Source organism: Zootoca vivipara, chromosome 10 (genome assembly GCF_963506605.1).
Source record: "Zootoca vivipara chromosome 10, rZooViv1.1, whole genome shotgun sequence".
NCBI lineage: Eukaryota > Metazoa > Chordata > Lepidosauria > Squamata > Lacertidae > Zootoca > Zootoca vivipara.
In genome coordinates this window covers 68,688,456-68,716,057 of record NC_083285.1, presented here as the reverse complement: position 1 = coordinate 68,716,057, position 27,602 = coordinate 68,688,456, and the positions used below count along the sequence as shown (strand labels likewise).

The 27,602-nt window shown below is 49.3% G+C and overlaps 1 protein-coding gene and 1 long non-coding RNA gene across 5 annotated transcripts in view; both read right to left on the bottom strand.

Moving 5' to 3' along the window:
- FLNC (filamin C) overlaps positions 1–27,602 on the bottom strand; it is a 126,676-nt gene that overhangs the window by 82,941 nt on the left and 16,133 nt on the right. For all 4 annotated transcript variants that reach the window (XM_060279264.1, XM_060279265.1, XM_035128538.2 and 1 more), the window contains exons 2-5: positions 9,478–9,726; positions 2,593–2,690; positions 2,189–2,339; positions 740–858 (exon numbers count right to left, since the gene is read on the bottom strand). In XM_060279264.1, coding sequence (XP_060135247.1) covers positions 740–858; positions 2,189–2,339; positions 2,593–2,690; positions 9,478–9,726 — 617 coding nt within the window. The remainder of the gene's footprint in view (positions 1–739; positions 859–2,188; positions 2,340–2,592; positions 2,691–9,477; positions 9,727–27,602) is intronic.
- LOC132592707 (uncharacterized) lies at positions 21,957–22,926 on the bottom strand. Its single transcript, XR_009558235.1, has 2 exons — positions 22,236–22,926; positions 21,957–21,990 (listed from the first exon to the last, which is right to left on the bottom strand). It is a non-coding gene; the product is annotated as an uncharacterized LOC132592707 (long non-coding RNA).

Genomic DNA, 27,602 nt, shown 5'->3' with positions numbered 1-27,602 from the left:
TATAGCAGGCATCCCCAAACTGCGGCCCTCCAGATGTTTTGGCCTACAACTCCCATGATCCCTAGCTAACAGGACCAGTGGTCAGGGAAGATGGGAATTGTAGTCCAAAACATCTGGAGGGCCAAAGTTTGGGGGTGCCTGGTATATAGACTTGGCTAAGTTAACTGGAAGGGTAAGAGAACAAAAAGATCAGAAAACCCAAAAGGAGTGGTGTAAATTTTCGTAATATCTTAACACGTATTGTAAAACCTTAAAAACACTCACAGATATGTGGTAACACATGCATCCGTAACAACTGAGTTTATTCGGATGCTGATGAAGTATATTTAAGCAAATTAAGTTTGGACTTAGAAGAGCGAGAGATGTAAGAATTTGATAAATAAAACCAAAGTAGGGGGGATGGGGAAGCTGAGTTCGGCAGAACAAAGGCCAAATATTTTTGTTACTTAGGAAGATATCCCCAAGAAGTGGATAGTTGGATATGTGTTCATGCTTATGTTCATGTATGTTTTAATCTATCTCTGTTTAACTCTTTGTTTTCATGGGAAAATTAATATATAAAAAAAACAGCTGGAGGGCTGCATGCTCCCCATCCTTGCTTGGTAATGCAGGAGGTGGGGAGACTTGGATTTCCAGCCGCGTCTTTTGCCTGTAGAGCCTCCCGTTTCAGTTTGATCAGGCGCAGGATCCCACCAAACTCGGGGCTTTCAGGAGGGCAGAAGGCTGCAGAGCCCAGTACCTCTTCTGTGTGTCCTTCCGGGTCTTCGATGTACACCAGCACCTCTCCCAATCCTGCCTCAATCGTTTCCACTGCGAAATGGGCTGGTTTCAGCACCGTGTTACCGTGGGGCTCGATCCCTGCGAGGAACATCAGAGAGGAGTTAGCCGAGATACAGCAGATGGAACACGTCCCTTTCCAGTTCCCCAGTTCTCATAATTATTATTATTTTTCCCCTTTTCTGAATGCTCATAGAATCGTAAAAACTGTTCCAACCCCCTCCTTCACGAATGATCAAGAATCCATCCCAGTCTGCTTGAGCAAAGCTCCCGGAACTTTGATTCCGCCCGGTCTCTGTTAAGCCTTTTGCCGGATCTGCTTATCAAATCAGACGGCGAGCGTTCATCAGCTCAGATGCTTCAGTTGAGATTCCTGCATCGGGGGGGGGGTTGGACTCCAGGACCTTTGGGGGGTCCCACCTAACTCTACGAATCTGCAATTCTATGATCCAGATTAGCTTGTGGGCTCTTTAACCGCTTTCCTCAGCAATTCACTCATCCCATGCTTTTCAACGGACTTCCCCATCTAATGTTTATTTTAAAACGGGGGGGGGGGGGTTGTTTGTTTGTTTGTTTGCCTTCCGGCAACACAGCCCTTTAATTCACTTTGCATTTGTAAACCCTGCCTTGGTACATGACTGAATTACTCCCTTCAGGGATTCTATAGTTGTGACTCCTGCATTGCAGCAGGTTGGTTTGGATAACCCTCGGGGGTCCCATTCTATGATTCTATGAAATGGAAATAAGACTCCAGAACACAGAAGGCTTCTCTAGTGGATTGATCTGGATTGATCCCTTTCTTAAAGAAGACATTTGAAGGCAACCCTGTTTAGGGAAGCTTTTAATGTTTAACAGACTATTGTATTTTAATATTTTGTTGGAAGCCTCCCAGAGTGGCTGGGAAAACCCAGCGAGATGGGTGGGGTATAAATAATAATAATAATAATAATAATAATAATAATAATAATAATAATAATAATAATAATATATTATTATTATTATTATTACAGTGGTGCCTCGCTAGACGAAATTAATTCGTTCCACGGGTCTTTTCTTATAGCGAAAAATTCGTCTAGCGAATCCCATAGGAATGCACTGAATTTTTTTTGACTTTTTTTTGCCCATAGGAACGCATTAATTGAATTTCAATGCATTCCTATGGGGAACCGCGATTCGCTAGACGAATTTTTCGTAAAACGCATTCGTCTAGCGAGGCAACCTCCGCTCGAAAAATCCTTTCCTTACGCAGAAATTTCGTTAAGCAGGGCATTCGTTAAGCGAGGCACCAGTGTATTAGGCAGGCCTTTTCCTGGTCATGTGGGAGCTGGGTGGAGAGGAGAGCAATTAATTCCCTTGGCCATTGCCCTCTTGACCGCTTGGCCCCTCTGCTTCTTCTGCCAGGGCTACTTACCTGGGCCGTAGGCCTTGGCTTTCTTGGGGTTCAGCAGCTTAGAGCGCAGGGGAGCCCCGGGCTTCAGCTTGGCTTTGGGGAACTGAGACAGGTACGTCATCACCGAGTGCTCGTCCACATTGGGGTCCACGATCTCTTCGGGGGCGATCACCTGCAAAGAGGAGGAGCAATGCCACGTTAATAGGTGGGGCTCCGGAGAGGAATAACACCCCTTTTTTCCCCACCAGCGGTTTTCCTCCCACGTGGAGCAACGGGCGGAAATCCAACAGGCAAAGCACGAAAAGAGGCTTCGCCGGTTGGATTACCGGCCCACCGGACAAGTTTTAAAGGCAGAGGGGGAAAGGGTGGCTTTGGTCCAGAGAGCTCAGCCCTTCGGAAGCCCCGTTTTTGGGCCAAGCTAGTACCTGGGGCACACCCAGCCAGTCGTCTGCCTGCTGCATCGCCTCGCGGGCATTCTCCACGGGCTGGTTAGGATCCCAAGTCTCCCAGTCCGGGCACAGGCCTGTGGGAAGGAGAGATAAAGACAGGGTCAGACGGGCAGCGCCGGCCTTGGGGGCGCCTGCCAGGAGAGCCAGAGACAATAGGGGCATTGTGGCCACCCTTGGCACAGCTTGCCCGATCCAACCGGAAAGGAACTGGATCCACTCCAGGGTTTGTTGCAAGCCGAGAAGAACCGGAACTGGATTGAGGAAAGGAGTGCAAAGGGGAGAAATAAGACACGGAACTGGATAAGACTCAGCGGCAGGTGCCCATGGTTGGGGTCCAAGAGTGGGCAGAGCCAGAGCCAGTCGAAGGCGGAGCCAACACACCCTGGCATTGCCTCCCGCTTCTTCTCTGCTAAGTTGCGCAAGGGCAAGACGGAGGAGAAGGAAGCTGGCAGGCTTTAAGCCAGGCACCCCCAAACTTTGGCCCTCCAGATGTTTTGGACTACAGTTCCCATCTTCCCCGACCACTGGTCCTGTTAGCTAGGGATCATGGGAGTTGTAGGCCAAAACATCTGGAGGGCCGCAGTTTGGGGATGCCTGCGTTAAGCAGGGGTTGCATGGCCACCTGCCATGTATGTTTTAGTTGAGATTCCTGCATTGAAGGGGGTTGGACTAGATGACCCCCGGGGGTCCCTTCCAATTCCAATTCCACGATTCTGTGACTGGTGGGGCAGTGCCCTGTTTGCCCTTGTGGGGCTCATCCTCCTGCAGCAGAGAAGGGAGCAAGAGGCCGGCCTTCGTGGAACAGACCCCGGGAATGATGTCACAGGAGGGACCCCCAAAGGCCATCTAGTCCCCCAAAGGCCTGCTCTCTCTCTCTCTGGCCCTGGGACTCTCCCCAGCCCCCCCCGGGCTTAATGACCCTGCTCTGCCCCTTCTCGGAATGGTTTTGCTCAGCCAGGATAGGCCCTCAAGGTGCTACCACACCTTTCGCTTGTTTGGACGGAGAGATGCAGACAGGTGGAAATGCAGAAGGTACAAAATGAAGAGTCACACTCACTGCTCCACTTTTGCTTCCGGACCCCCCCTCCCCCCTACACGTGGCCCCCGAAAGGTTGCTTAAGTAGGAACACGGCCCTCAAGCCAAAAGCAGCTCCCTGGCCTGCCTTAGAGAGCTGCTGGCGGTCTGAAGTTCCTAGTCCATATGAGGGCGCTTCCTTGACGCAAGGGCTAAAAGCCTCCGGACACCCTGAAGATTTGGGCCAGGCGTGCCCATGATGTGTGGCCTGGTCTAAGACCATTTCTCCTCTAAAAAGGGAAAACGAGCAAAGTCCCAAAGAATGGCAACTTAAACTGATGGAATATGCGGCAGCTTGCGGACTTAACAAGAAGAACATTCATTTAAAGAAGATTGGAAAATGTTTATTGAATATAGGGGGGAAACTGTGTACACTTGAAAACGTGGACAGCATTAAGAGAAATTCAACAGTGTAGATAAGTTTAGAGGGAAGTAATATTGGAATATTTAATGGTTTAGTTCATGGGTAGGCAAACTAAGGCCCGGGGGCCGGATCCGGCCCAATCGCCTTCTCAATCCGGCCCGCGGACAGTCTGGGAATCAGCATGTTTACACATGAGTAGAATGTGTGCTTTTATTTAAAATGCATCTCTGGGTTATTTGTGGGGCATAGGAATTCGTTCTTCTTTCCCCTTCAAAATATAGTCCGGCCCCCCACAAGGTCTGAGGGACAGTGGACTGGCCCCCTGCTGAAAAAAATGCTGGCCCCTGGTCTAGTTTATATAAAATATGTGGGGATTTATGCTATGCAAAATGAACTATGGAAAGAGAAGAAGGTTTAAATGAATATTCTAAATTGTAAAATAGAAAATTTAATTATACACACACACACACATATCCGCTTCTCCTGACACGACTTTTTCTGGAGTGACGCACGGCAGCTGCGCTGAACAGCAGAGTGCCACCATTGCCGGGGGTTGGACTGAATGACCACTGGGGGTCCCCCCCCAACTCTACGATTCCGCCAGTTGCCGGGCACAGCAATTCTGCCACTAGCCCTGAGAGGAGGAGGCTTTCTTGAGCACCGCAGAGAGGTTCATGCTTGAGATGGCTTGCCAAACATTTGCAAGAGCCGAGCGGCAACGCCTGCCTGGGGGGATCCCCAGAGAAGGAGAGAAAGTATGCCAAGAACTAAGGTGGGGGGGGAGGCGGCAGGGAAGGGGGCAGACCCAGAGGGAAGCTATCGACATATAAGGCCTGGCTGCTGCGGCTTCTGTTAAGGTAAACTCCCCGGCACAACTTGACTTGGCAGCCAGACCGGGGGGGGGAGGCAGCCCCAGCGCTCAGCTGTCCATCACTCGACCCTCCCACCTTGCCAAAGATGCGAGTGCCAAGGAACCACATGATTCTCAAAGTGGGAGGGTGGAACCCCTGGGGGTCATCTAGTCCAACCCCCTGCAAGGCAGGAAATGAAAGCTCTTGGGAGTGGGGTCTACTCTAAAGGCCTTCAGGGGGGGACGGGACAGGTGGGTATCCCCCACCCCATCTCCATTTAATTCGAACCTGGACTCATTGCACCTTACAAGCACCCACCCCCGCCAATATTTTAACGGCAGCAGGATTCGGCCCTACAATCTGTCCAGGACAAGAGTGCCTCTGCCCGTGTGTGGAGTGCCATTTCCTTAAGCATCAATGTAATCAGTCCCTTTGCCTGTCAGAGGGGGGAAGTCGCTCTCTGGCAAAGGCACCTCTCCTTTGAGAATGCAACAATCCTAGAAGTGTCTACTCAGATGTAAGTCCCACTAACTTGGCCGCAATCCTGCTCCCCATTTACTTGGGGCCAAACTGTCATGAACTCAGCGGGGCTTACTTCTGAGTAGACCTCCACAAGACAGCCACTTAAGCCCTGTAGTTTCTTTGACAGCAGGCTCACTGCCCGCTGGGTCAGATCCATGCCGCATATTTTAAGCGCGTCCAACATACATTTTATGGCATTCGTAGCCCACCTTTTTCTCTACGGAGCTCAAGGCGGCGTGCGTGGTTCTCCCCCTCCTCATTTTATCCCTACAACAATCCTGCGAGGTAGGCTGGGCGAAGAGGCAGGGACTGGCCCAAGATCCCCCACTGAACTTCATGACTGGGCATGGATCCGAACCCCGGTCTCCCAGGTCCTGGTCTGACACTCTCAGCCAGGCATGGCCAAACTCGGCCCTCCAGATGTTTTGGGACTACAACTCCCATCATCCCTAGCTAACAGGACCAGTGGTCAGGGATGATGGGAATTGTAGTCCCCAAACATCTGGAGGGCCAAGTTTGGCCATGCCTGCTAAGCACTACCCCACTGTCGAAAGCACATAACTCCCCCCCCCCAAAAAAAGAATCATGGGAACTGTAGTTTTTACCCCACAGGGCTCCAAGCACCCTTAGCAAACTACAGCTCCCATGATTCTTTGGGAGAGAGAAGAACAGCGTCATCCGCATACATTAGAATTGGTACTTTTCTACCACTAGAGAACACAGGAGGGTGGGTATCAATTTCATGACAGCATGTGATCAGAGAATTAACATAGATGTTGAATAAAAAAGGAGCTAGTAAACATCCTTGTCTAACCCCTCTTTGAACTGGGATTTCTCTAGAAAGTCTGCCATCCTGTGCAACTCTTATCTGAAGGGTATTATTTTCATGAAGCTTAATCATCAGAAGTAATAGCCTTCTGTTAATACCCACGTTGGCCAATTTAGCCCAAAGCCTACCCCTAGACACAGAATCAAATGCTGCCTTTAGGTCCACAAAGGCTGCATACAATGACTTTTTCCAATGTTTCACGTATTTATAGATAAAATAATCTAACACTAAGCAGTGATCAATAGTGGAACGTCCAGATGTAAAGCTAGCTTGTTCAATTTCTAGTAAATCATTATGGTCCAACCATTCACACAATTTTAGGCACAGATGTTTTGTATATAGTTTGCAGATCACATTCAGAAGACTAATTGGTCTATAAAGGTAAAGGGACCCCTAACCATCAGGTCCAGTCGTGTCCGACTCTGGGGTTGCGGCGCTCCTCTCGCTCTATAGGCCGAGGGAGCCGGCGTTTGTCCGCAGACAGCTTCCGGGTCATGTGGCCAGCATGACAAAGCTGCTTCTGGCAAACCAGAGCAGCGCACGGAAACGCCGTTTACCTTCCCGCCGGAGCGGTCCCTATTTATCTTCTTGCACTTTGACGTGCTTTCGAACTGCTAGGTTGGCAGGAGCTGGGACCGAGCAACGGGAGCTCGCCCCGTTGCAGGGATTCGAACCGCCGACCTTCTGATCGGCAAGCCCTAGGCTCAGGGGTTTAACCCACAGCGCCACCTGGGTCCCTAATTGGTCTATAGTTAGATGTTATTCTGTATCACTGACTTTTGCTGTAATAAAAACTGAACTGAACTGATTCTTTGGGCAAAACCATGCACTTTAAATGTGTGCTGTATGTGTTTATGGCAAGCCAGTCAGATAGGCAGCATTTTTTTTATCATCATCATTATTAGGGTGCAGCGCTGCACCACAACTCCACGGCGTGACAGCGCATGGCGGGGGAGCAGCGTGAGCAAGCCGTATCTGTGGCAATGAGATCTGTGGCTCAAAAAAAACCACATCGGTGATGCTAAGCAAGGTTTGCCTGCGGAGAAATCTTGCCTTAATTCCACAGATGCTTTTTTTTAAAAAAAAAGGAGGGGGGATTTAAATTCTGAACATTAGGGAGGCTCCAGGCCACTTCAGACCCACATACACAGCAAGATATGTAACCCACAAACAAGCCAAGGACTCCCACTGCCAAGCATATCCGTCCAGGCCTCCGAGTTTGCCCAAATTTGGCTTGCTTTTCCTGAGCCGAGGGTAGATTCCCTCCCCCCCCCCAGCCATAAATCTGAGAGAGTGTGTTTAGGCTGATGAGTCCTGGAAGAGGAGGTGAGTTCGGCAGCAAAACCAGCCCAAGAGGAGACATGGGAGAAGGCGGATTTTTCTCAACCGGGCGCCCTCCAGCTTTTCAGAACTACAACTCCCAACAGTCGCCGGCCAGCGCTCGGCAGCTGGAGGACTCCAAGACCGCAACATAAATAATCCTAATTCGGCAATCCTGGTGCAAAGGTTTTAGCCCCGCCTCTGAGGTCACGTGACTTCTCCCCGGGCACCTACATGCAGACATAGAATCATCCTATATAATAAAGCCCTTGTGTCTCTGCGTCCAGTCCCTGTGTCCCTGTGTCCGCGCTAATGCACATGTGCCCCACGGACACAGGGACTGGACGAAGAGGCGGGACGTACACACACACACACACACACACACACACACACACACGCTCTCCCCCCCCCCCCCAATGCTCTGCCTCCCGTTCCCCTGCGGCGGCGGACCAAGATGGCGGCATTGGGCTCCGGGGCCGTGGCGGCGGGAGCCCGTCTGGCTCCCCCCACCGCCGCGGGCCGCGGCCCCGGAGTCCGATGCCACCATCTTGGTCCGCCGCCTCCTCCTCCTGACAACCCTATGTGGCCCGTGGGAGGAGCGGCGGGGCTGCAGCCTTCCCTCCCTCTCTGCACTCGGCGCGGGACATGACGGGAGAGCGCTTTGTTTAACTGCGTTCCCGGCGCGCCCCACGGCTGAGCGCAGAAAGGGAGGGAAGGCCGCGGCCCCATCACACCTCTAGCGCCCGTTTTCTTAACGGGCTGAATGAGACTAGTAGAATCATAGAATCATAGAGTTCGAAGAGACCACAAGGGCCATCCAGTCCAACCCCCTGCCAAGCAGGAAACACCATCAATGCATTCTTGACATATGCCTGTCGAGCCTCTGCTTAAAGACCTCCAAAGAAGGAGACTCCACCACACTCCTTGGTAGCAAATTCCACTGCCGAACAGCTCTTACTGTCAGGAAGTTCTTCCTAATGTCCGCCCTCCACCCGTGGAGTGAGGGTGGAGGACATCCACCCTCACTCCACGGGGGGCGGGGGGGCGGGACACAGACAACGTGGCACCTCAGGAGCAGGACTAAAAGCACAGCCCCACTGTAACCATGTTAGAGATGGGTGTGCATTAGCCAAGAGTCTTGAATCACAGGGGGTTGGACTGGATGACCCCTGGGGCTCCCTTCCTATGACTCTAGTAGAGTGGTACCCTGGTTCTCAAACGCCTTGGTACTCAAACAACTTGGAACCCAAACACTGCAAACCCAAAAGTAAGTGTTCTGGTTGGCGAACATTTTTTCGGAAGTCGAATGTGCTCTGGTTTGAGTGCCACACTTCCGTTTTGAGTGTTATGCTGAGGTCTGTCTGCTTTTGCAATGTATTGTTTTTAAAAGTCTGGAACGGATTAATCCAGTTTGCATTACTTTCTATGGGAAAGTGAGCCCTGGTTTTGGAACGCTTTGGTTTTGGAGAGGAATTCTGGAACGGATTAAGTTTGAGAACCAAGGTACCACTGTAATTTGCATCAATGTAGGGGAGAAAGCAGAAGGGGGCCATTTCTGAACCGGTACACATGTTTCCAGCCAGCGGGCAAGGGCTGCAGCTCGGTGGGCACAGAACACCTGCTTGGCATGCCGAAGTCTCAATCTCCAGGCAGGGCTGGGAACATCTCCTATCTGAAACCCCTGGAGAGCTGCTGGCAGCCAACACAGACATTACCAAGGTAAGTAGCGTTCTTTGCTCCTGAGTAATCACCCTGGTGTGGGTGGACTACAACTCCCATCATCCACAGCCGCAGCTTAGACCGCAGGTCAAGTACGATGGGATTTGTAGTCCACCCAGGGACCCAGGCATGAGGAACGCCAACAGCCCGAGTCCCCATCCGGCGGTTTATTCCTACTCACCAGGAGCACAGTTGTCCACCAGGGCGCCCAATGCCTTGCCGTCCTGCCAGTCGCGGTTGAAGTTGGTGATGGGCAGCTGAGGGACCTTGTTCTGGATCCAGCCCAGCAGCCGCTGTTTAGGAGTCTGCTTCTTGGCATCCTCCTCGTCCTCGTCTTCCCACATGGGCATCGAGATGGAATAGTGCAGGATCAGGGTCCAAATCAAGCCCAAAATCAGCTTCAGGTTCCCGTCCACGATGGCCTTGCTGTCTGTTGGGAGGAAAGGCAGAGAGGGAAAGGGTTAGCAACAAGGCAAGGAGCACTCTGCGTGGTTTGTTTTAATATCTGTAGAGTAATTCTACAGTTCGGCTCGATAACTTTTGGGGTCCCTTCCAACTCTACAGATCTATGAAATCTGACTCCTTTCAGACTATACTGAACCCATAATTCTCAATAATAATGGAACTTGTTTTCTCCTGCTTCAGAGAGCAGGACTCGAACCCACGGCTTCAAGTTACAGGAAAGGAGATTCTGACTCAACATCAGGAAGAACTTTCTGGCAGTAAGAGCTGTTCAAGAGTGGAATAGTCTCCCTCGACAGGTGGTGGACTCTCCTGCCTTGGAGGTTTTTATGCTGAGTTTGGATGGCCCTCCGTCATGGATGCTTTAGCTGAGATTCCTGCACTGCAGGGGGTTGGACTTGATGACCCCTGGGGTCCCTTCCAACTCTACAATTCTAGGCAGTGCTTTTTCTGGGGATACGCAGGGGTACGCATACCCATAAACATTTTGTGAGTCTAAGTTTGGCCTCATTGAGGGGCAGCATTTCAATATGAGTAGGAAAATGAGAGTACCCCCAAAACATTTTTTTAAAAGAAAAAAAGCACTTATTCTAGGATTGCCTCCAGGAGGCCCCAAATGCAGCAGGCGAGTTTTCAAGTTACACAGAACTTGGGGGGGGGAGGAAAGGTTAAAAGGAAGGAAACAGCTTTTGCTGGCCAGAATCGGAATGTTGCAAAGCTGGCAATGTGTCCCTCTTATAGACAAGCTTACAAAAGTGTTGTTTTGATTCTCACTTTCCACTGCGTCTGTGGCGTATTGTGTTTTATCACGTAGACACCGCCTTGCTATATGGCGTGGATTTGTGGCAGGCTGACACTTCTACAAATCAAATTAAATCAGAGAGAAGTGCATTGCTCCCTGGCTCTTCCTAACGACAGGGGCTGGAGCGGATGACCTTTGGGAAGCCCTCCAGATCTTAACGTTCCTAAGGAAGGAAAGGTTGGGAACAGGTTTCGTGTGTGCGTTGGGTTGCTATGTGCGGCAGGAAGGCCGAGGTTTGGGGTGTGTGTGAAAAGGTTACAGGGAAATCCCGCCCCCCCCCCCCCCGCCCTAGGAATCTCTGACACATTTTCAAGCCGTTCCTGGGATCAACAATGCAATACAGTGCCGAACCCTTTCCCTCCGAGCTCAGTCTTTCCATAAACACTCAGTACGGAGGGCAAGGCAGCTTTCCATTTCCTTAGCAATCTCTCATCTGCTTCATAACAAACATAAGCTGTGGCAATGCATTGCGATGGACGCATTCAGGTGGATCATAGAATCCTAGAGTTGGAAGAGACCACAAGGGCCATCCAGTCCAACCCCCTGCCAAGCAGGAAACACCATCAAAGCATTCTTGACATATGGCTGTCAAGCCTCCGCTTAAAGACCTCCAAGGAAGGAGACTCCACCACACTCCTTGGCAGCAAATTCCACTGCCGAACAGCTCTTACTGTCAGGAAGTTCTTCCTAATGTTTAGGTGGAATCTTCTTTCTTTTTATTTCTGTTCTTTGTATATTGTATTGTTGTTTTATTGCTATGGCAAATGGGTGGTGCAAATAAAGATTCGTTCATTCATTCAAGCAGAATTGCTGCCCTGGGTGGGATCCCCAAAGATCCTCTAGTCTGCACGGCCCCTGTGACCTTAAGGCACACACCCACACATTATGCATCAACCCACAAAATAAGAACGTCAGATGAACTCGTTGGATCGGTTCAAAGGAGAGCCCATCTAGTCCAACTTCCTGTTCTCACAGTGGCTAACCAGATGCCCATTATGGCAAAGCTGCAAGCGGCAACCATCAAAGCAAACCATCAAAGCATTCTTGACATATGCCGGTCAAGCCTCTGCTTAAAGACCTCCAAAGAAGGAGACTCCACCACACTTCTTGGCAGCAAATTCCACTGCCGAACAGCTCTTACTGTCAGGAAGTTCTTCCTAATCTTTAGGTGGAATCTTCTTTCTTGTAGTTTGAATCCATTGCTCCGTGTCCGCAGTTGGATTATTATTATTCCTATGGGATTCGACTTACAATTTTTTTCAACTTACGAATGTGCGTTCGGAACGCATTAAATTCGTAACTAGAGGTACCACTGTACTAGTTTCTTTAAACAAAACAAAAACCCAGTAACTTCTTTTTCAGATGTCAAGTTCAGGTTCAGCAACATTGTTGCCAGATTTCAAATCTGTTCAAGGTTTGGTTTCGCTCCTAATATCCTTCAGATGGAGACTTCCTAGTTCAGCCACCAGATTCAGTATTTCTTTTGTGCGGATATTATTTCCGCAGGACCTACTCCTGCAACACTCCAAGCAGCCTGAGCGAACCTGGCAAAGGAACCCTCTTCCTGCCCCCAGGTCTGATCTGCCTCCGAACTCCAAGAGAAGCTGCCCTTCGCACTTTCCGGCCCCACCTTCAAGTCTAAGGGATGAGAATTCAAGTGTCCATTGACTCCCGCTCCTTTTGAAAGGAGGCACATGAAAATTAGCACGCTCTGTTCTCCAGCACACTCTCCTGGCAACCAAATCTGGGACTCCTACAATTCACCCTCGATCTGCCTGGCAAACTGCAGGTAACTTAGATCGGGGTCAGCAAACTTTTTCAGCAGGGGGCCGGTCCACTGTCCCTCAGACCTTGTGGGGGGCCAGACTATATTTTGGAATAAAAATAATAATGAATGAATTCCTATGTACCACAAATAACCCAGAGATGCATTTTAAATAAAAGGACACATTCTACTCATGTAAGAACACGCTGATTCACGGACCGTCCGCGGGCCGGATTGAGAAGGTGATTGGGCCGGATCTGGCCCCCGGGCCTTAGTTTGCCTACCCTTGACTTAGATCCTCGTGCAATTATTTCTAAGTCTTTAGAAACGGGGCTTCAAAGGACAAGGAGCGCTCTGGGAAGTTGTCCAGCAAAGAGCAATGTTCAAATGACTCTTTCACAACTCCTATCTGCTATAAAACAGTCCATTTCACCCATCCTTTATTGGGGGCAGCGATGTCAAGGCTTTGCCTCCCTGTTTCAGACCCTCCAAGTGTCCCATTTTCCAGGGGTGGTCCCAGATTTACAGAAGCCATTCTGGTTTCTGATTTGACCCCGGCATGTCCTGCTTTTCCTTAGGACGTCCCTATTTTCATTGGAGGAATGTTGGAGTTATCCGACTCCCGAGCCATCTGAAGACAGCCCTGCGTGAGGAGTTTTTAAATGTTTTTTTATTGAATAGCACGTCCCTATTTTCATTGGAGAAATGTTGGAGGGTATGAAATTTGTATGACTCGCTTCACCCAAACATCACAACATAAATCCTGCTCTTTGACTTAGTCCATGAAATTATTGTAATTTGTACTACTGTATTGTCTACCAGCTCCATCTGGTACGCAGGCTAAGACCCTACCTGCCTGCAGACTGTCTAGCCAGAGTGGTGCATGCTCTGGTTATCTCCCGCTTGGACTACTGCAATGCGCTCTACGTGGGGCTACCTTTGAAGGTGACCCGGAAACTACAACTAAACCAGAATGCGACAGCTAGACTGGTGACTGGGAGCGGCCGCTGAGACCACATAACACCGATCTTGAAAGACCTGTATTGGCTCCCAGTACGTTTCCAAGCACAGTTCAAAGTGTTGGTTCTGACCTTTAAAGCCCTAAATGGCCTCGGTCCAGTATACCTGAAGGAGCGTCTCCACCTCCATCATTCTGCCCGGACACTGAGGTCCAGTACCGAGGGCCTTCTGACGGTTCCCTCATTGCGATAAGCCAAGTTGCAGGGAACCAGGCAGAGGGCCTTCTTGGTAGTGGCACCCACCCTGTGGAACGCCCTCCCAATAGATGTCAAAGAGGAAAACAACTACCATTTATTTATTTTGAATGTCAGCAGTTTTCCAATTCAAAAAAATAGAGAGGAGATCCCTCTAGGCGTGAATGAAAATACCGGATTTTTGAGGGGACTGGAAAATGACACAGGGGATAATAATAATAATAATAATAATAATAATAATAATAATAATAGTTGGGGGCATGTGCAGAGTTCCCAAACTCATGCCAGGAGAGTGCGCCAAAAGAACAGAGAAGAATCTGTTGCTTTACTGAGAGTATTATGCAGTTTCAGGTGCTTGCAATTACAGACACAGTCTCCTTATAGCAGGCTTCCTCAACCTCGGCCCTCCAGATGTTTTTGGCCTACAACTCCCATGATCCCTAGCTAGCAGGACCAGTGGTCAGGGATGATGGGAATTGTAGTCTCAAAACATCTGGAGGGCCGAGGTTGAGGAAGCCTGCCTTATAGCATAAAGACTATGTCTTAAACAAACCAACATTTAAATATTATTATTATTATTATTATTATTATTATTATTATTATTATTGCACTGCAGATGGCGCTGAGTCATTCTCACATGCTTGCTGACTCATTCTCACAAGCGCCGCAGCTGCAGAACAAAACATACCCCAATTAAACAGCACACCGAAACGAACCCTTTCTTGTCCTTTTCCTTGGCACGCATGAGCCCCTGATACATTAACAATAATAGTTGATGTCATTTGGGGGAAAGGCGATTAAAGGCGCATGGTGGAGGTGTATAATATTACACCTGGCGAACAGAGGACAGTTTCCTCCCTCTCTTGTGACACCAGAACTCGCAGACATCGAACAAAGCTGAATGTTGCAAGGACAGATAAGAGAAAGTTCTCTTTTTTAAGGATGGAACTTGCTCCTACCCGAGGCGGATTTAGCAGAGTGGAAGGTTCGATCATAGCGGGTGCAGAGCCGGGGGGGCACAGGGGGTGGCGCAGCTATGATATAGAATGGAAGGTGAGAGGCAGGGGGGCAATGAATTTTGGCTTCGGGTGGGACACCCCTGGAATTTGAGACCCCCAAGGTTTGCCCCTGCCCCCGTAAGGGGCAGCAATGATCCTGAAAGAAGATTAGACAAATTTACGGAGACTATGTGACTACCAGACATGATGGCTGCGCTCTTCTGCCTCCAATCTCAGAGGCAGTTAGTTTCTGGGAATCACAAGGGGGACAACGCTGGTGTGGTCAAGTTGTGAGGGTGCCCGATGATCGTCTTCCAAAGCAACTACTCTATTCCGAACTTAAAAATGGAAAGCGTGATGCTGGCGGTCAACAAAGGAGGTTTAAAGACTGTCTCAAGGTGAATCTAAGAAAATGTAGTATGAACACCGACAAGTGGGAAACACTGGCCTGCGAGCGCTCCAGTTGGAGAAAGCCTTTACCAAACGTGTCATGGGCTTTGAAGACACTCGAACTCAGGACGCAAGGGAGAAACATGCTAAGAGGAAGGCACACTTGGCAAACCCACACTGTGGTCAACTCCCGCACAGAAACCTACGTATGTCCCCACTGTGGAAGGACGTGTGGATCCAGAATTGGCCTCCACAGTCACTTACGGACTCATTTTTAAAACCATGTTTATGGAAGACAATCTTACTCGGCTACGAGGGATCGAAGAAGAAGAAGAAGAAGAAGAAGAAGAAGAAGAAGAAGAAGAAGAAGAAACTCATATCCTGCTCATCAGCTTTCTAGACGCAAGAAGTTGGCCCTGGTGGAAACAGGATCTTGGACCGGATGGGCCCCACTTTGGCCTGATCCAACTGCAAGGATTTTTTGGATCCTGTTCCTGCAGGATTTTACAAGTAGGGTTTAACCCTGATTTAACAGAAGGCCAGGGACCGGGGGGACAATTGCTGTCTCTGGTCACCGGAGGTGGTAGGAGCCCATGAGGTCCTGCAATTTGTTTGTTTATTGTCAGCTCCAAAGAACTTAGAAACATCAGGATTCTGCCGGATCAGGCCAGGGGTCCATCTAGCCCAGCACCCTGTTCTCAGGTGCCCATTATGGGAAGCCACAAGCAGGGTCTCCCCTCCTGGGGTGTCCAGCAATTGGGACTCAGAAGCGTCGCTTCCTCCGACTGTGGAGGGCAAAGCATGGCCCTTGCAGCTATTGGCCATCGATAGCCTCCTCCTCCTCCATGAATCTGTCCAGTCCTCTTTTAAAGCCATCTGGGCTGGTGGCCATCACCCCCTCCAGGGCAGTGAGTTCCGCAGGTTAACTATGCGCCGCGTGGAGAAAGACTTCCTTGGCTTTGTCCTGAATCCTCCAGCATTCAGCTTCATTGGGTGAATACAAGGCAACCGTTGACATGAATTAGCACGTGCAAACCCTCCTCCCCCCCCAAAAAAAACCCCTGGGGTGTCTGCCTGTTTCCTCTGAAAGGGGGAGAAGAGACGCACACGCACCCCCTTTGCAAAGGGAAAGGGAGCTGGCGCCAGGCCACTCGGCGTGATGGACATGGAAAATACGGTTGGATCACACCCAGGGAGGAAATGGGCTGCAGATGTTTGCAGCAGGAGATGGTGGAGAAGCAGGCTCCCCACACGATCAGCTGCCTCCAGGGGTCTTGCGGGGACTTGGGGGGAGAGGAGAGAGAGAGAGAGAGAGAGAGAGAGAGAGAGAGAGAGAGAGAGAGAGAGAGAGAGAGAGAGAGAGAGAGCGCACAATTGCTGTCTTATCATCCCTCACATCGGCTGAAGGTGGCAGAGGAGATGAAGGCTGGGCAGAGTCCTGGAGGTGATGGGCGGAGGTGACAGGAGTGACCTCCGGAGGACTGTGTGTTCTTGGAAACATAAGAGTGATCAAGCATCGCCTGGCCTATAGCCAGGGAGTCAGGCTTTCTGGTTCCAGGATGCATGCAATGTGATTGAGAAGAAAGTGATGTGTCCAGTTCTGGGCACCACAGTTCAAGAAGGATACTGACAAGCTGGAACGTGTCCAGAAGAGGGCAACCAAAATGGTCAAAGGCCTGGAAACGATGCCTTATGAAGAACGGCTTAGGGAGCTGGGTATGTTTAGCCTGGAGAAGAGAAGGTTAAGGGGTGATATGATAGCCATGTTCAAATATATAAAAGGATGTCATATAGAGGAGGGAGAAAGGTTGTTTTCTGCTGCCCCAGAGAAGCGGACACAGAGCAATGGATTCAAACTATAAGAAAGAAGATTCCACCTAAACATTAGGAAGAACTTCCTGACAGTAAGAGCTGTTTGGCGGTGGAATTTGCTACCAAGGAGTGTGGTGGAGTCTCCTTCTTTGGAGGTCTTTAAGCAGAGGCTTGACAGGCATATGTCAAGAATGCTTTGATGGTGTTTCCTGCTTGGCAGGGGGTTGGACTGGATGGCCCTTGTGGTCTCTTCCAACTCTACGATTCTATGATTCTACTGCAACACGCTCTATGTGGGGCTACCTTTGAAGGTGACTCGGAAACCACAACTAATGCAGCAGCTAGACTGGTGACTGGGAGTGGCCGCCAAGACATTATAACAACTACTGAAAGACCTATATTGGCTCCCAGTACGTTTCCGAGCACAATTCAAAGTGTTGGTGCTGACCTTGAAAGCCCTAAACGGCCTTGGCCCAGTATACCTGAAGGAGCGTCTCCACCCCCATCATTCTGTCCAGACACTGAGGTCCAGCACTGAGGGCCTTCTGGATGTTCCCTCCCTTTGAAAAGTGAGGTTACAGGGAACCAGGCAGAGGGCCTTCTTGGTGGTGGCGCCTGCCCTGTGGAACGCCCTCCCATCACTTGTCAAGGAAATAAACAACTACATGACATTTAGAAGGCAGCCCCGTATAGGGAAGTTTTTAATGAATGATGTTTTAATGTATTTTTAATCTTTTGCTGGAAGCTGCCCAGAGTGGCTGGGAAACCCAGCCAGTGGGTGGGGTATAAATAAAAATATTATTATTATTATTATTATTATTATTATTATTATTATTATTATTATTACTGACAGGGCTGATCTGATTGTGGAGTGTTTACCTCCCCGTTAACCAATCAAGAAAGATCAGATGGAATCTAATAGAGGTGAGATTTCAACTTCTCTTTCTTGATTTTCGCGCTGATTGGATCAAAGGGAGGGGAGATTGGAGACCAGGCTGGTTTGGACTCTCCTTTAAAAACTGTGTTTATGGAAGACAATCTTACTCGGCTACAAGGGCTCGCCAAAGAAGATAAAGCTAATCGTGAGAGGCATGGCGACTGTGCTCTCTTGCCACAATTGGAGGCAGCAATGATTCTGAATCCCAGTTTCTGGAAACTGCAGGAAGGGAGAGAGGGCTCTTGTGTTTGAATCCTGCTTGTGGGTTTCCCATTGGGGTATCTGGTTGGCCCCTGTGAGAAGAGGATGATGGAACTCAATGGGCCATTGGCCTGATCCAGCAAACTCTTAAGCGGGTGAGCTGAGATGTATCTCCTAGCGTGAAATCTCACAGCAAATCTGGAAGGATCTCGGAATGTCTCGACGGGGTTCTGGGTGTCCCTGCATGCTGCGTTCTTGTAGGGTGGGTGTGCATATTCCTGGCCCAGCCAGAGTTCCCATGTGCGGGGGAAATAATTCATGGTGTGGCCTGGATCAGAGCACATGCAGGGAGAGAGGGCTTAATAAATCCAACAGGCAGAAGATTGCAGATCTCATGTTTCAGATGCCTTGTCACTCTACGTCACAAGGCTTGCGTTAACATGATGCCCTGCATCCCTGCTCTGCTGCCATGGCAACTGCTTCCCCCTCCCTCCTCTTCCCCAGCAGTTATTGATCACCCCCTAAGGGGACCTTCACACATTTCCAAGCATCCTGGGACCTCGGAGGGGTCAAACCCAGAGTTTGGGGGCAAGAGGAGCCAAATGTTCCATGTCTTGTACTAAAGATGTGATTTTGTATTTCAGCAATTTTGTATTTCAGGGGTTTTTTCAGCAAGGAGGGGATTTTTTCTGCCCGTGGTTTGTGTCTAAACACACACGCACACGCACACACACACACTTCCAGCTTGCAACTGAGCTCATCCCTCCAGAGGCAGGGAGAGATGGCTGAGTTTTCTATCCCAGTTGCAGCTGGTTGACCTCAGGCTTCAGCTATGAGGTGGGCAGGGGAGTCAGGCTTGTGTGAGCGTTAGTGGCGGAGGAGAGGAAGCCAGATTTCCCGGTTCCGGAGAAAACCCAGATCCAAGCTCTTGGAAGCTTTCCAGCAACCCTTAAGGCCACATCTGCACCAGACATGCATGCAGATCATGCCGCTTTAAATGCTCAAAGCACCCTGGGAGCTGTAGTTTGTTAAGGTCATTAAGCAAACAGATCATTAAGCAAACAGTCTGTGAGCACCTAGAAAGAAACTCTGTGATCACTAAAAGTCAGCATGGGTTCCTGAAAAATAAGTCATGTCAGACTAATCTGATCTCATTTTTTGACAGAATTACAAACCTGGTAGATGAAGGGAACGCTGTGGATGTAGCCTATCTTGATTTCAGCAAGGCCTTTGACAAGGTGCCCCATGATATTCTTGTAAAGAAGCTGGTAAAATGTGGGCTAGACAATGCTACCATTCAGTGGATTTGTAACTGGCTTACTGACCGAACCCAAAGGGTGCTCATCAATGGCTCCTCCTCATCCTGGAGAGTAGTGACTAGTGGGGTGCCACAGGGTTCTGTCTTGGGCCCAGTCTTGTTCAACATCTTTATCAATGACTTGGATGATGGGCTTGAGGGCATCCTGAGCAAGTTTGCAGATGACACCAAATTGGGAGGGGTGGCTAACACCCCAGAGGACAGGATCACACTTCAGAATGACCTTAACAGATTAGACAACTGGGCCAAAGCAAACAAGATGAATTTTAACAAGGAGAAATGTAAAGTACTACACTTGGGCAAAAAAAATGAAAGGCACAAATACAGGATAGGAGACACCTGGCTTGAGAGCAGTACATGTGAAAAGGATCTAGGAGTCTTGGTAGACCACAAACTTGACATGAGTCAGCAGTGTGATGCAGCAGCTAAAAAAGCCAATGCAATTCTGGGCTGCATCAATAGGAGTATAGCATCTAGATCAAGGGAAGTAATAGTACCACTGTATTCTGCTCTGGTCAGACCTCACCTGGAGTACTGTGTCCAGTTCTGGGCACCACAGTTCAAGAAGGATACTGATAAGCTGGAACGTGTCCAGAAGAGGGCAACCAAAATGGTCAAAGGCCTGGAAACGATGCCTTATGAGGAACGGCTTAGAGAGCTGGGTATGTTTAGCCTGGAGAAGAGAAGGTTAAGGGGTGATATGATAACCATGTTCAAATATATAAAAGGATGTCATATAGAGGAGGGAGAAAGGTTGTTTTCTGCTGCTCCAGAGAAGCGGACACGGAGCAACGGATTCAAACTACAAGAAAGAAAATTCCACCTAAACATTAGGAAGACCTTCCTGACAGTAAGAGCTGTTCGGCAGTGGAATTTGCTGCCAAGGAGTGTGGTGGAGTCTCCTTCTTTGGAGGTCTTTAAGCAGAGGCTTGACAGCCATCTGTCAGGAATGCTTTGATGGTGTTTCCTGCTTGGCAGGGGGTTGGACTGGATGGCCCTTGTGGTCTCTTCCAACTCTATGATTCTATGATTCTATGATTCTATGATTCTAAGGTTGCTGTGAGCTGTTAGGAGACGCCTGTTCCCCCCTCACAGAGCTACAATTCCCAGCGCTAAGATTGGCGGTTAAGCCACTCTGGGAATCTATGATTCTATCTGAGGTCCAGCTCCGAGGGCCTTCTGGCGGTTCCCTCCCTGTGAGAAGTGAGGTTACAGGGAACCAGGCAGAGGGCCTTCTCGGTGGTGGCACCCTCCCTGTGGAACGCCCTCCCATCGGACGTCAAGGAAATAAACAACTTTTAGAAGACATCTGAAGGCAGCCCTGCTTAGGGAAGTTTTTAAGGTTTGATGCTGTATTTTGTTTTCAATATTCGGTTGGGAGCCACCCAGAGTGGCTGGGGAAACCCAGCCAGATGGGCAGGGTATAAATATATTACAGTATTATTATTATTATTATTATTATTATTATTATTATTATTATTGGAAACCCACAAGCAGGATCGGAACACAAGACCACCCTCCCTTCCTGTGGGTTCCAGCAACTGGGATTCAGAAGCATTGCCATCGATAGCCCTCTCCTCCTCAAATTTCTCCAATCCTCTTCCATGTTTGTGGCCATCCTTGCCTCCTGCAGCAGGGAGTTCCACAGTTTGAAAGTATTTTATCTGTCCTGAATCTTCCGGTATTCAGCTTCCCCGTACGCTCCAGAGGTCCAGCACTATGAGTAGGACTGGGTGACATTTCGATATATTACCCAAAGCCGGTTTGAAGTCCATATTGTAATATCGGTTTCATAGTTTTTGACCTGGCACTATGTATTTGTGTGCTATGCAAAAATCACGAGGCGGGGGGGACCGTGAAGCCAGCTGATGCCTCTACATAGCTCCATCCTTATTTCAGACATTGTAATATATCAGTAAGGGACGCAGGTGGCACCGTGGTCTAAACCACTGAGCCTCTTGGGCTTGCCGATCAGAAGGTCGGCGGTTTGAATCCCCATGACGGGGTGAGCTCCCATTGCTTGGTCCCAGCTCCTGCCAACCTAGCAGTTCGAAAGCACGTCAAAGTGCAAGTAGACAAATCGTCGGGAAGGTAAACAGCATTTCCGTGCGCTGCTCTGGTTTGCCAGAAGCGGCTTTGTCATGCTGGCCACATGACTCGGAAAAACTCTGCAGACAAACGTCGGCTCCCTCGGCCAATAAAGCGAGATGAGCACTGCAACCCCAGAGTCGTTCGCGACTGGACTTAACTGTCAGGGGTCCTCTACCTTTAATATATCAGTATATTGTGATAAATCAGTATAGTGGTACCTCGGTTTAAGAACAGCCCTGTTTACGAACTATTCAGTTTACGAACTCTGCAAAACCAGAAGTAGTGTCCCGGTTTGCAAACTTTACCTCGGTCTAAGAATGGAATCCAAACAGTGGAAGGGCACCAGTGACGGGAGGCCTCATTCAGGAAAGCGCACCTCGGTTTAAGAATGGTTTCGGTTTAAGAATGGACTTCCGGAACGGATTAAGTTCATAAACTGAGGTACCACTCTATATCACGATGTTCAGCTGGTGATATATCACAAAGTAAAAAGTTAGATATCGTCCAGTCCTAATTATAAACTTTATAAATTTCAATCATGTTGCCTTTTCTCTAACTTGCCTTTTCTCTAAACTCAAAAGTGCCAAACACTTCAGCCTTCATTCCGAAGGGGAGTCCCCTCCACCTCCTTGATTATTTGCGTGGCCCTTTCCTGAACTTTTCCCAACTCTACAATCTCCTTTTTGAGGTGAGCTAACCAGAACCTAGCAGTTCGAAAGCACGTCAAAATGCAAGTAGATAAATAGGAACCGCTACAGCGGGAAGGTAAACGGCGTTTCTGTGTGCTGCTCTGGTTCGCCAGAAGCGGCTTAGTCATGCTGGCCACATGACCTGGAAGCTATACGCCGGCTCCCTCGGCCAATAATGCGAGATGAGCGCGCAACCCCAGAGTCGGTCACGACTGGACCTAATGGTCAGGGATCCCTTTACCTTTACCTTTAACCAGAACCGTACACAGTATTCCAAATGTGGCGGCACCATAGATTATCTAACAGCATCATGAGACTGGCAGCCTTGTTTTCGATTCTTTTCCGAGAGATCCCTAGCATGGAATTTGCCTTTTCCACAGCTGCGGCACACTGGGTCACTAGTGTCATCAAGCTATCAACTATGAACCCCAAAACAATAATAAAAATTGGTCAAGATCCGTGATGTATTGTATCATATAGAGCACATGTCTTCAGGCCAATAAGGAGTGGAAACAGTGCTTAAATCTTCTGGCAAAGTTTTCGGAGTTTGGAAGACTGGTCATAGAGTTGGAGAGTTGGACGGGACCCCAAGGGTCATCCAGTCCAACCCCCTTGCAACACAGGATCCCACCCACCCCCAGTTCTGTGCCTCTAAAAAGCCTCTTCTTGAACCTCCCCCCATTGCTCTTGCCCCCTCTTGGCTAGCCCCAATTTTTTTAAAAAAGTAATAATTTTTATTAGTTTTGAATTACAGTAAAGGGTAAAGGTAAAGGGACCCCTGACCATTAGGTCCAGTCGTGACTGACTCTGGGGTTGCGCGCTCATCTCGCATTATTGGTCGAGGGAGCCGGCGTACAGCTTCCAGGTCATGTGGCCAGCATGACAAAGCCGCTTCTGGCGAACCAGAGCAGCGCACAGAAACGCTGTTTACCTTCCCGCTGTAGCGGTTCCTATTTATCTACTTGCACTTTGACATGCTTTCGAACTGCTAGGTTGGCAGGAGCAGGGACCGAGAAACGGGAGCTCACCCCGTTGCAGGGATTCGAACCGCCAACCTTCTGATTGGCAAGCTCTAGGCTCTGTGGTTTAACCCACAGCGCCACCTGGGTCCCTTTTGAATTACAGTACAGTCCAATAATTGGACAGCGCCAATTGAGAGAAACCAAATATGTTTGCTACGGGTTTGGTAACCTGAATCGTCAGCTGGAAGGAAAGGACTGGGTCTTTTCCAGGGGCAGGGAGAAAGGGGTTTTTTTGGGGGGGGGAGAGAGAATGGGGTGGCCCCTGCGTCTGTGACACGACGCCTGCCAAGCTGGTAAGATACAAACAATGAAATAAGCTGTCAGAAATGCAGCAGAATGTCTCAGGGGATGGGGGGTGGGAATCTGAGGGAGGGGGCCAGCCCAGCTGCAAGCAGATGTTTGGTGCACTCAGAGTCTTATTTCCCCCCCCCCAAAAAAAACCCAGCATCAGCCAGAAGCTTCAACTTGCTTTCAGTCTTGGTAAGATGCCGGGGGGGGGGGGGAGGCAGCATCTCTGCTAAAATCCTACAGGGCTCTCCAATTCCTGCCTCCCATCCTGGGGCAAGTCCAGACCTCCTTCTGTTCTGAGCCTCCGCCTTGATCTGTTTTCAGGGATGTTAGACAGCGATGGCCATTTAATGGAGCATTTGCTGCCATTTATATACCCTGCACTATACATTTTATTGTATTTTAATCTTTGCTGGAAGTCACCCAGAGTTGTTGTTGTTGTTGTTATGGGATGTCTTCCCATCGCTCTCCTCGTTCGAAAAACACCGCGGGTTTGTTATCTATCTGTCTTTTGCTTTATATCCTGCCTTTTAATCCAAGGAGCTCAAGGTGGAATAATAATAATAATAATAATAATACAGTCACACTGGAATGCCCCAGCATACGTAGTTCTCGTCCCCGTTTGATCCCCACGATGACCCTGTGAGGTAGGATGGGCTGAGAGTGAGTGCCTGGCCCGAGTTACAGGGAACCAGGCAGAGGGCCTTCTCGGTAGTGGCACCCGCCCTGTGGAACGCCCTCCCACCAGAGGTCAAAGAGAACTACTAGCAGACTTTTAGAAGACATCTGAAGAAGGCAGCCCTGTTTAGGGAAGCTTTTAATCTTTAAGAAATTAAGTGTATTTTAATATTTCTATTGGAAGCCGCCCAGAGTGGCTGGGGAAACCCAGCCAGATGGGCGGGGCATAAATAATAAATTATTATTATTATTATTATTATTATTATTATTATTATTATTATACGGTCACCCAGTAAGTTTCCTGGCTGAGCGGGGGATTTGAACCCCCAGCGCTCTAACCAGGAAGGCCAAAAACTCAGAATGGCCATCAGCTGCTCCCGGCAGCTGCTTCTGGGAGCAGAGACTACGCTCTCCCAGTTGGGCCCGATGTCAGAGGGATTAGTCCCAGAATGCCTCCCTCCCCCCCCCTTCCCACAGCCCCCACTCCCTGGCCCAGCAGCTGCCCAGCCCAGCCCAAAGGCAGGAGGGAGCCAAAACCCCAGGCTCTGTCATTCTTGGATATTGGGGGGGGGGGGTGCATTCGCATCAGGCCTTGCCAGGATTCAGCTGGCAAATTTTCTCTGTACCACCCTATGTCCCAAACGCATCGTTGCGCCTAGAGGCCAATCTTCCCTCGGCAGAATTACGGATCTGGCGTAGGACATTTAACTCTTGGCTTCGCCTAAACTGAAATACACACACACACACACACACACACACACCGGTCCAATACCCCTAGTGCTGCAGGATTGTCACAAGAGCGCCTGGACTATCAAAAACTTCACTCTTGTGGTTCATCACCACAACAACTACTCACTTTGGGTTTTAGTCAAGCAAACAGTCTAATTTGCCAGTGCCTAAACGATAATGAGCGTCAGAACAACTTGGCCACAATTTTGCCCATGGTATTTTCCCAGTAGTGATGTATGGAAGTGAGAGCTGGAATATAAAGAAGGCTGATCGCCGAAGAATTGATGCTTTTGAATTATGGTGCTGGAGGAGATTCTTGAGAGTCCCATGGACTGCAAGAAGATCAAACCTCTCCATTCTGAAGGAAATCAGCCCTGAGTGCTCACTGGAAGGACAGATCGTGAAGCTGAGGCTCCAATACTCTGGCCACCTCATGAGAAGAGAAGACTCCCTGGAAAAGACCCTGATGTTGGGAAAGATGGAGGGCACAAGGAGAAGGGGACGACAGAGAACGAGATGGTTGGACAGTGTTCTCAAAGCTACGAGCATGAGTCTGACCAAACTGCGGGAGGCAGTGCAAGACAGGAGTGCCTGGCATGCTCTGGTCCATGGGGTCACAAAGAGTCGGACACGACTAAACGACTAAACAACAAATAACAAAACAATATCGAGCATCAGAACAACTTGGCCACAATAAGGAAAATTTGCCCATGGTATGACTATTTTCCACCTACCCATTTCGACTCTCTGGCCCCCTATCTGCATAACCTAGCAATTATAAAATATAGATGCACTTTTACCCTCGCAAGATTGAATGTATTGCCCTCGGCTGTACTTGAGGGACAATTCCAACAGATTCCACACGAAAAACGCTTCTGTCCCTGTGGAGACAGCAGTCCCGAATCGGTGGCGCATGCCCTTCTGGCTTGCACTCTTTATAAAGACTTGAGGAATGTGTTTATCACCCCTCTTTTATTGTCCATTCCAGGTCGCCCAACCACTGCCCCAGTGTCCTTTCTCTGGGCAGATCAAGATGAGCCGATGACTGCAAAGGCCGCAAGGTTTTTAGCCGGGGCAATCAGAATAAGATCCACTATCTGACCATTGATTCAAAACCCTAAAGTGTATTTTATATGATGGACTTTTTATTTCTGTTCTTTGTATATTGTATTGCTGTTTTATTGCTATGGCAAATGGCTGATGCAAATAAAGATTCATTCATTCATTCATTCATTCATTCAAGCAGAATTGCTGCCCTGGGTGGGATCCCCAAAGATCCTCTAGTCTGACCTTAAGGCACACACCCACACATTATGCATCAACCGACAAAATAAGAACGTCAGATGAACTCATTGGATCGGTTCAAAGGAGAGCCCATCTAGTCCAACATCCTGTTCTCACAGTGGCTAACCAGATGCCCATTATGGGAAATCTGCAAGCGGAATTCGAACACAAGAGCCCTCTCTCCTCCTGTGGTTTCCGGAAACTGGGATTCAGAAACATCACCACCTCTGAGTGTGGAGGCACAGCAAAGCCATCCTGACTAGTACCGGTAGTCATACAGCCCTCCCCTCCCTCACTAAAGGGAAAAGGGACCCCTGACCATTAGGTCTAGTTGTGCCCAACTCTGGGGTTGCGGCACTCATCTCGCATTATTGGCCGAGGGAGCCGGCGTACAGCTTCCAGGTCATGTGGCCAGCATGACAAAGCCGCTTCTGGCAAACCAGAACAGCGCGCAGAAACGCCGCTTACCTTCCCACCAGAGCGGTACCTATTTATCTACTTGCACTTTGACATGCTTTCGAACTGCTAGGTTGGCAGGAGCTGGGACCGAACAACAGGAGCTCACCCCGTCGCGGGGATTTGAACCGCCAACCTTCTGATCAGCAAGCCCTAGGCTCTGTCACGGTTTAGACCACAGTGACACCCGCATCCCATCACTATTCCCCTCTTAATGACATCCAAGTTGGCAGCCATCCCTGCCTCCTGAGGGTGTGAGTTCCACAGGTGAACTGTGTGAATAAGGGCTTTCTTTTCTCCATCCTGAGTTGCAAGAGCTCAAAAATGTAACGGTTTGAGGAGTTCCGGCTCCTGATCTTAGGGACACACGGCCAGGCAGCTTGAACCTTTTCCCCCAACTCTTTTGCGAAGATTATTTCTTCTCCCTTTCCCACGCTTTCCTCACCTTCTCCTGCCCCCAGCAGAACCCTGGTGGCCTGTCCCTTTCAGCACCTGATATTCTTGGTCACGGATCCCAAAATAGCAGGCTCACCCTCCCCCCAGCCCTCTTTGCAAGGGTGACAAGGGGCTTGTTCCTGTCCTGGTCGTTCGCCCAGAACCTCTCCCAAATACAGATGCCAACCAGCTGATCCCTTGCCTCCCCCAGCTTCTGATTGGTTGCCAGAACCTATATTGGTAAACCCAGGGTCTTAAAGGAGTGAGCTTCCTCCCAGTGTTTCTTTGCCCGCTGCCTTGGCTGTCTGAACACCCGAGCACATCATCCATGCATGCTCTGGTTTGCGTTTTCACCCTGGGAACATTTGCACGTGAAATAAGTGCTTGTGCATCCATACTTGCCAAAAAACAAAAAACAAAAAAAAAACCTAGAAGCGATTTCTGAGTGCTGCTGTTTTGCAAGTGGGATTTTGGCTGCATGACAGCAAATTCAGGTTGCAAATCTGAAACGTTTTTGGCGCTCTTGCACGGCAAGTCTGCTCTCCCCCCCCCTTCCAAAAAACAAAAACTGGACTAAGAATGTAAGTGTCTGTTGAACCAGTGCCTCATCTCACAGCAGCTAGACCATAAGGTTTCTGTCACTCTTAGGGACCCCAAGTTAAAGGGGGCGTGTTTTGCCATAGGACTATCTCTGAGCCCCCTTGCAGCTAGACACCTGTCCTCTCCCACATTCCA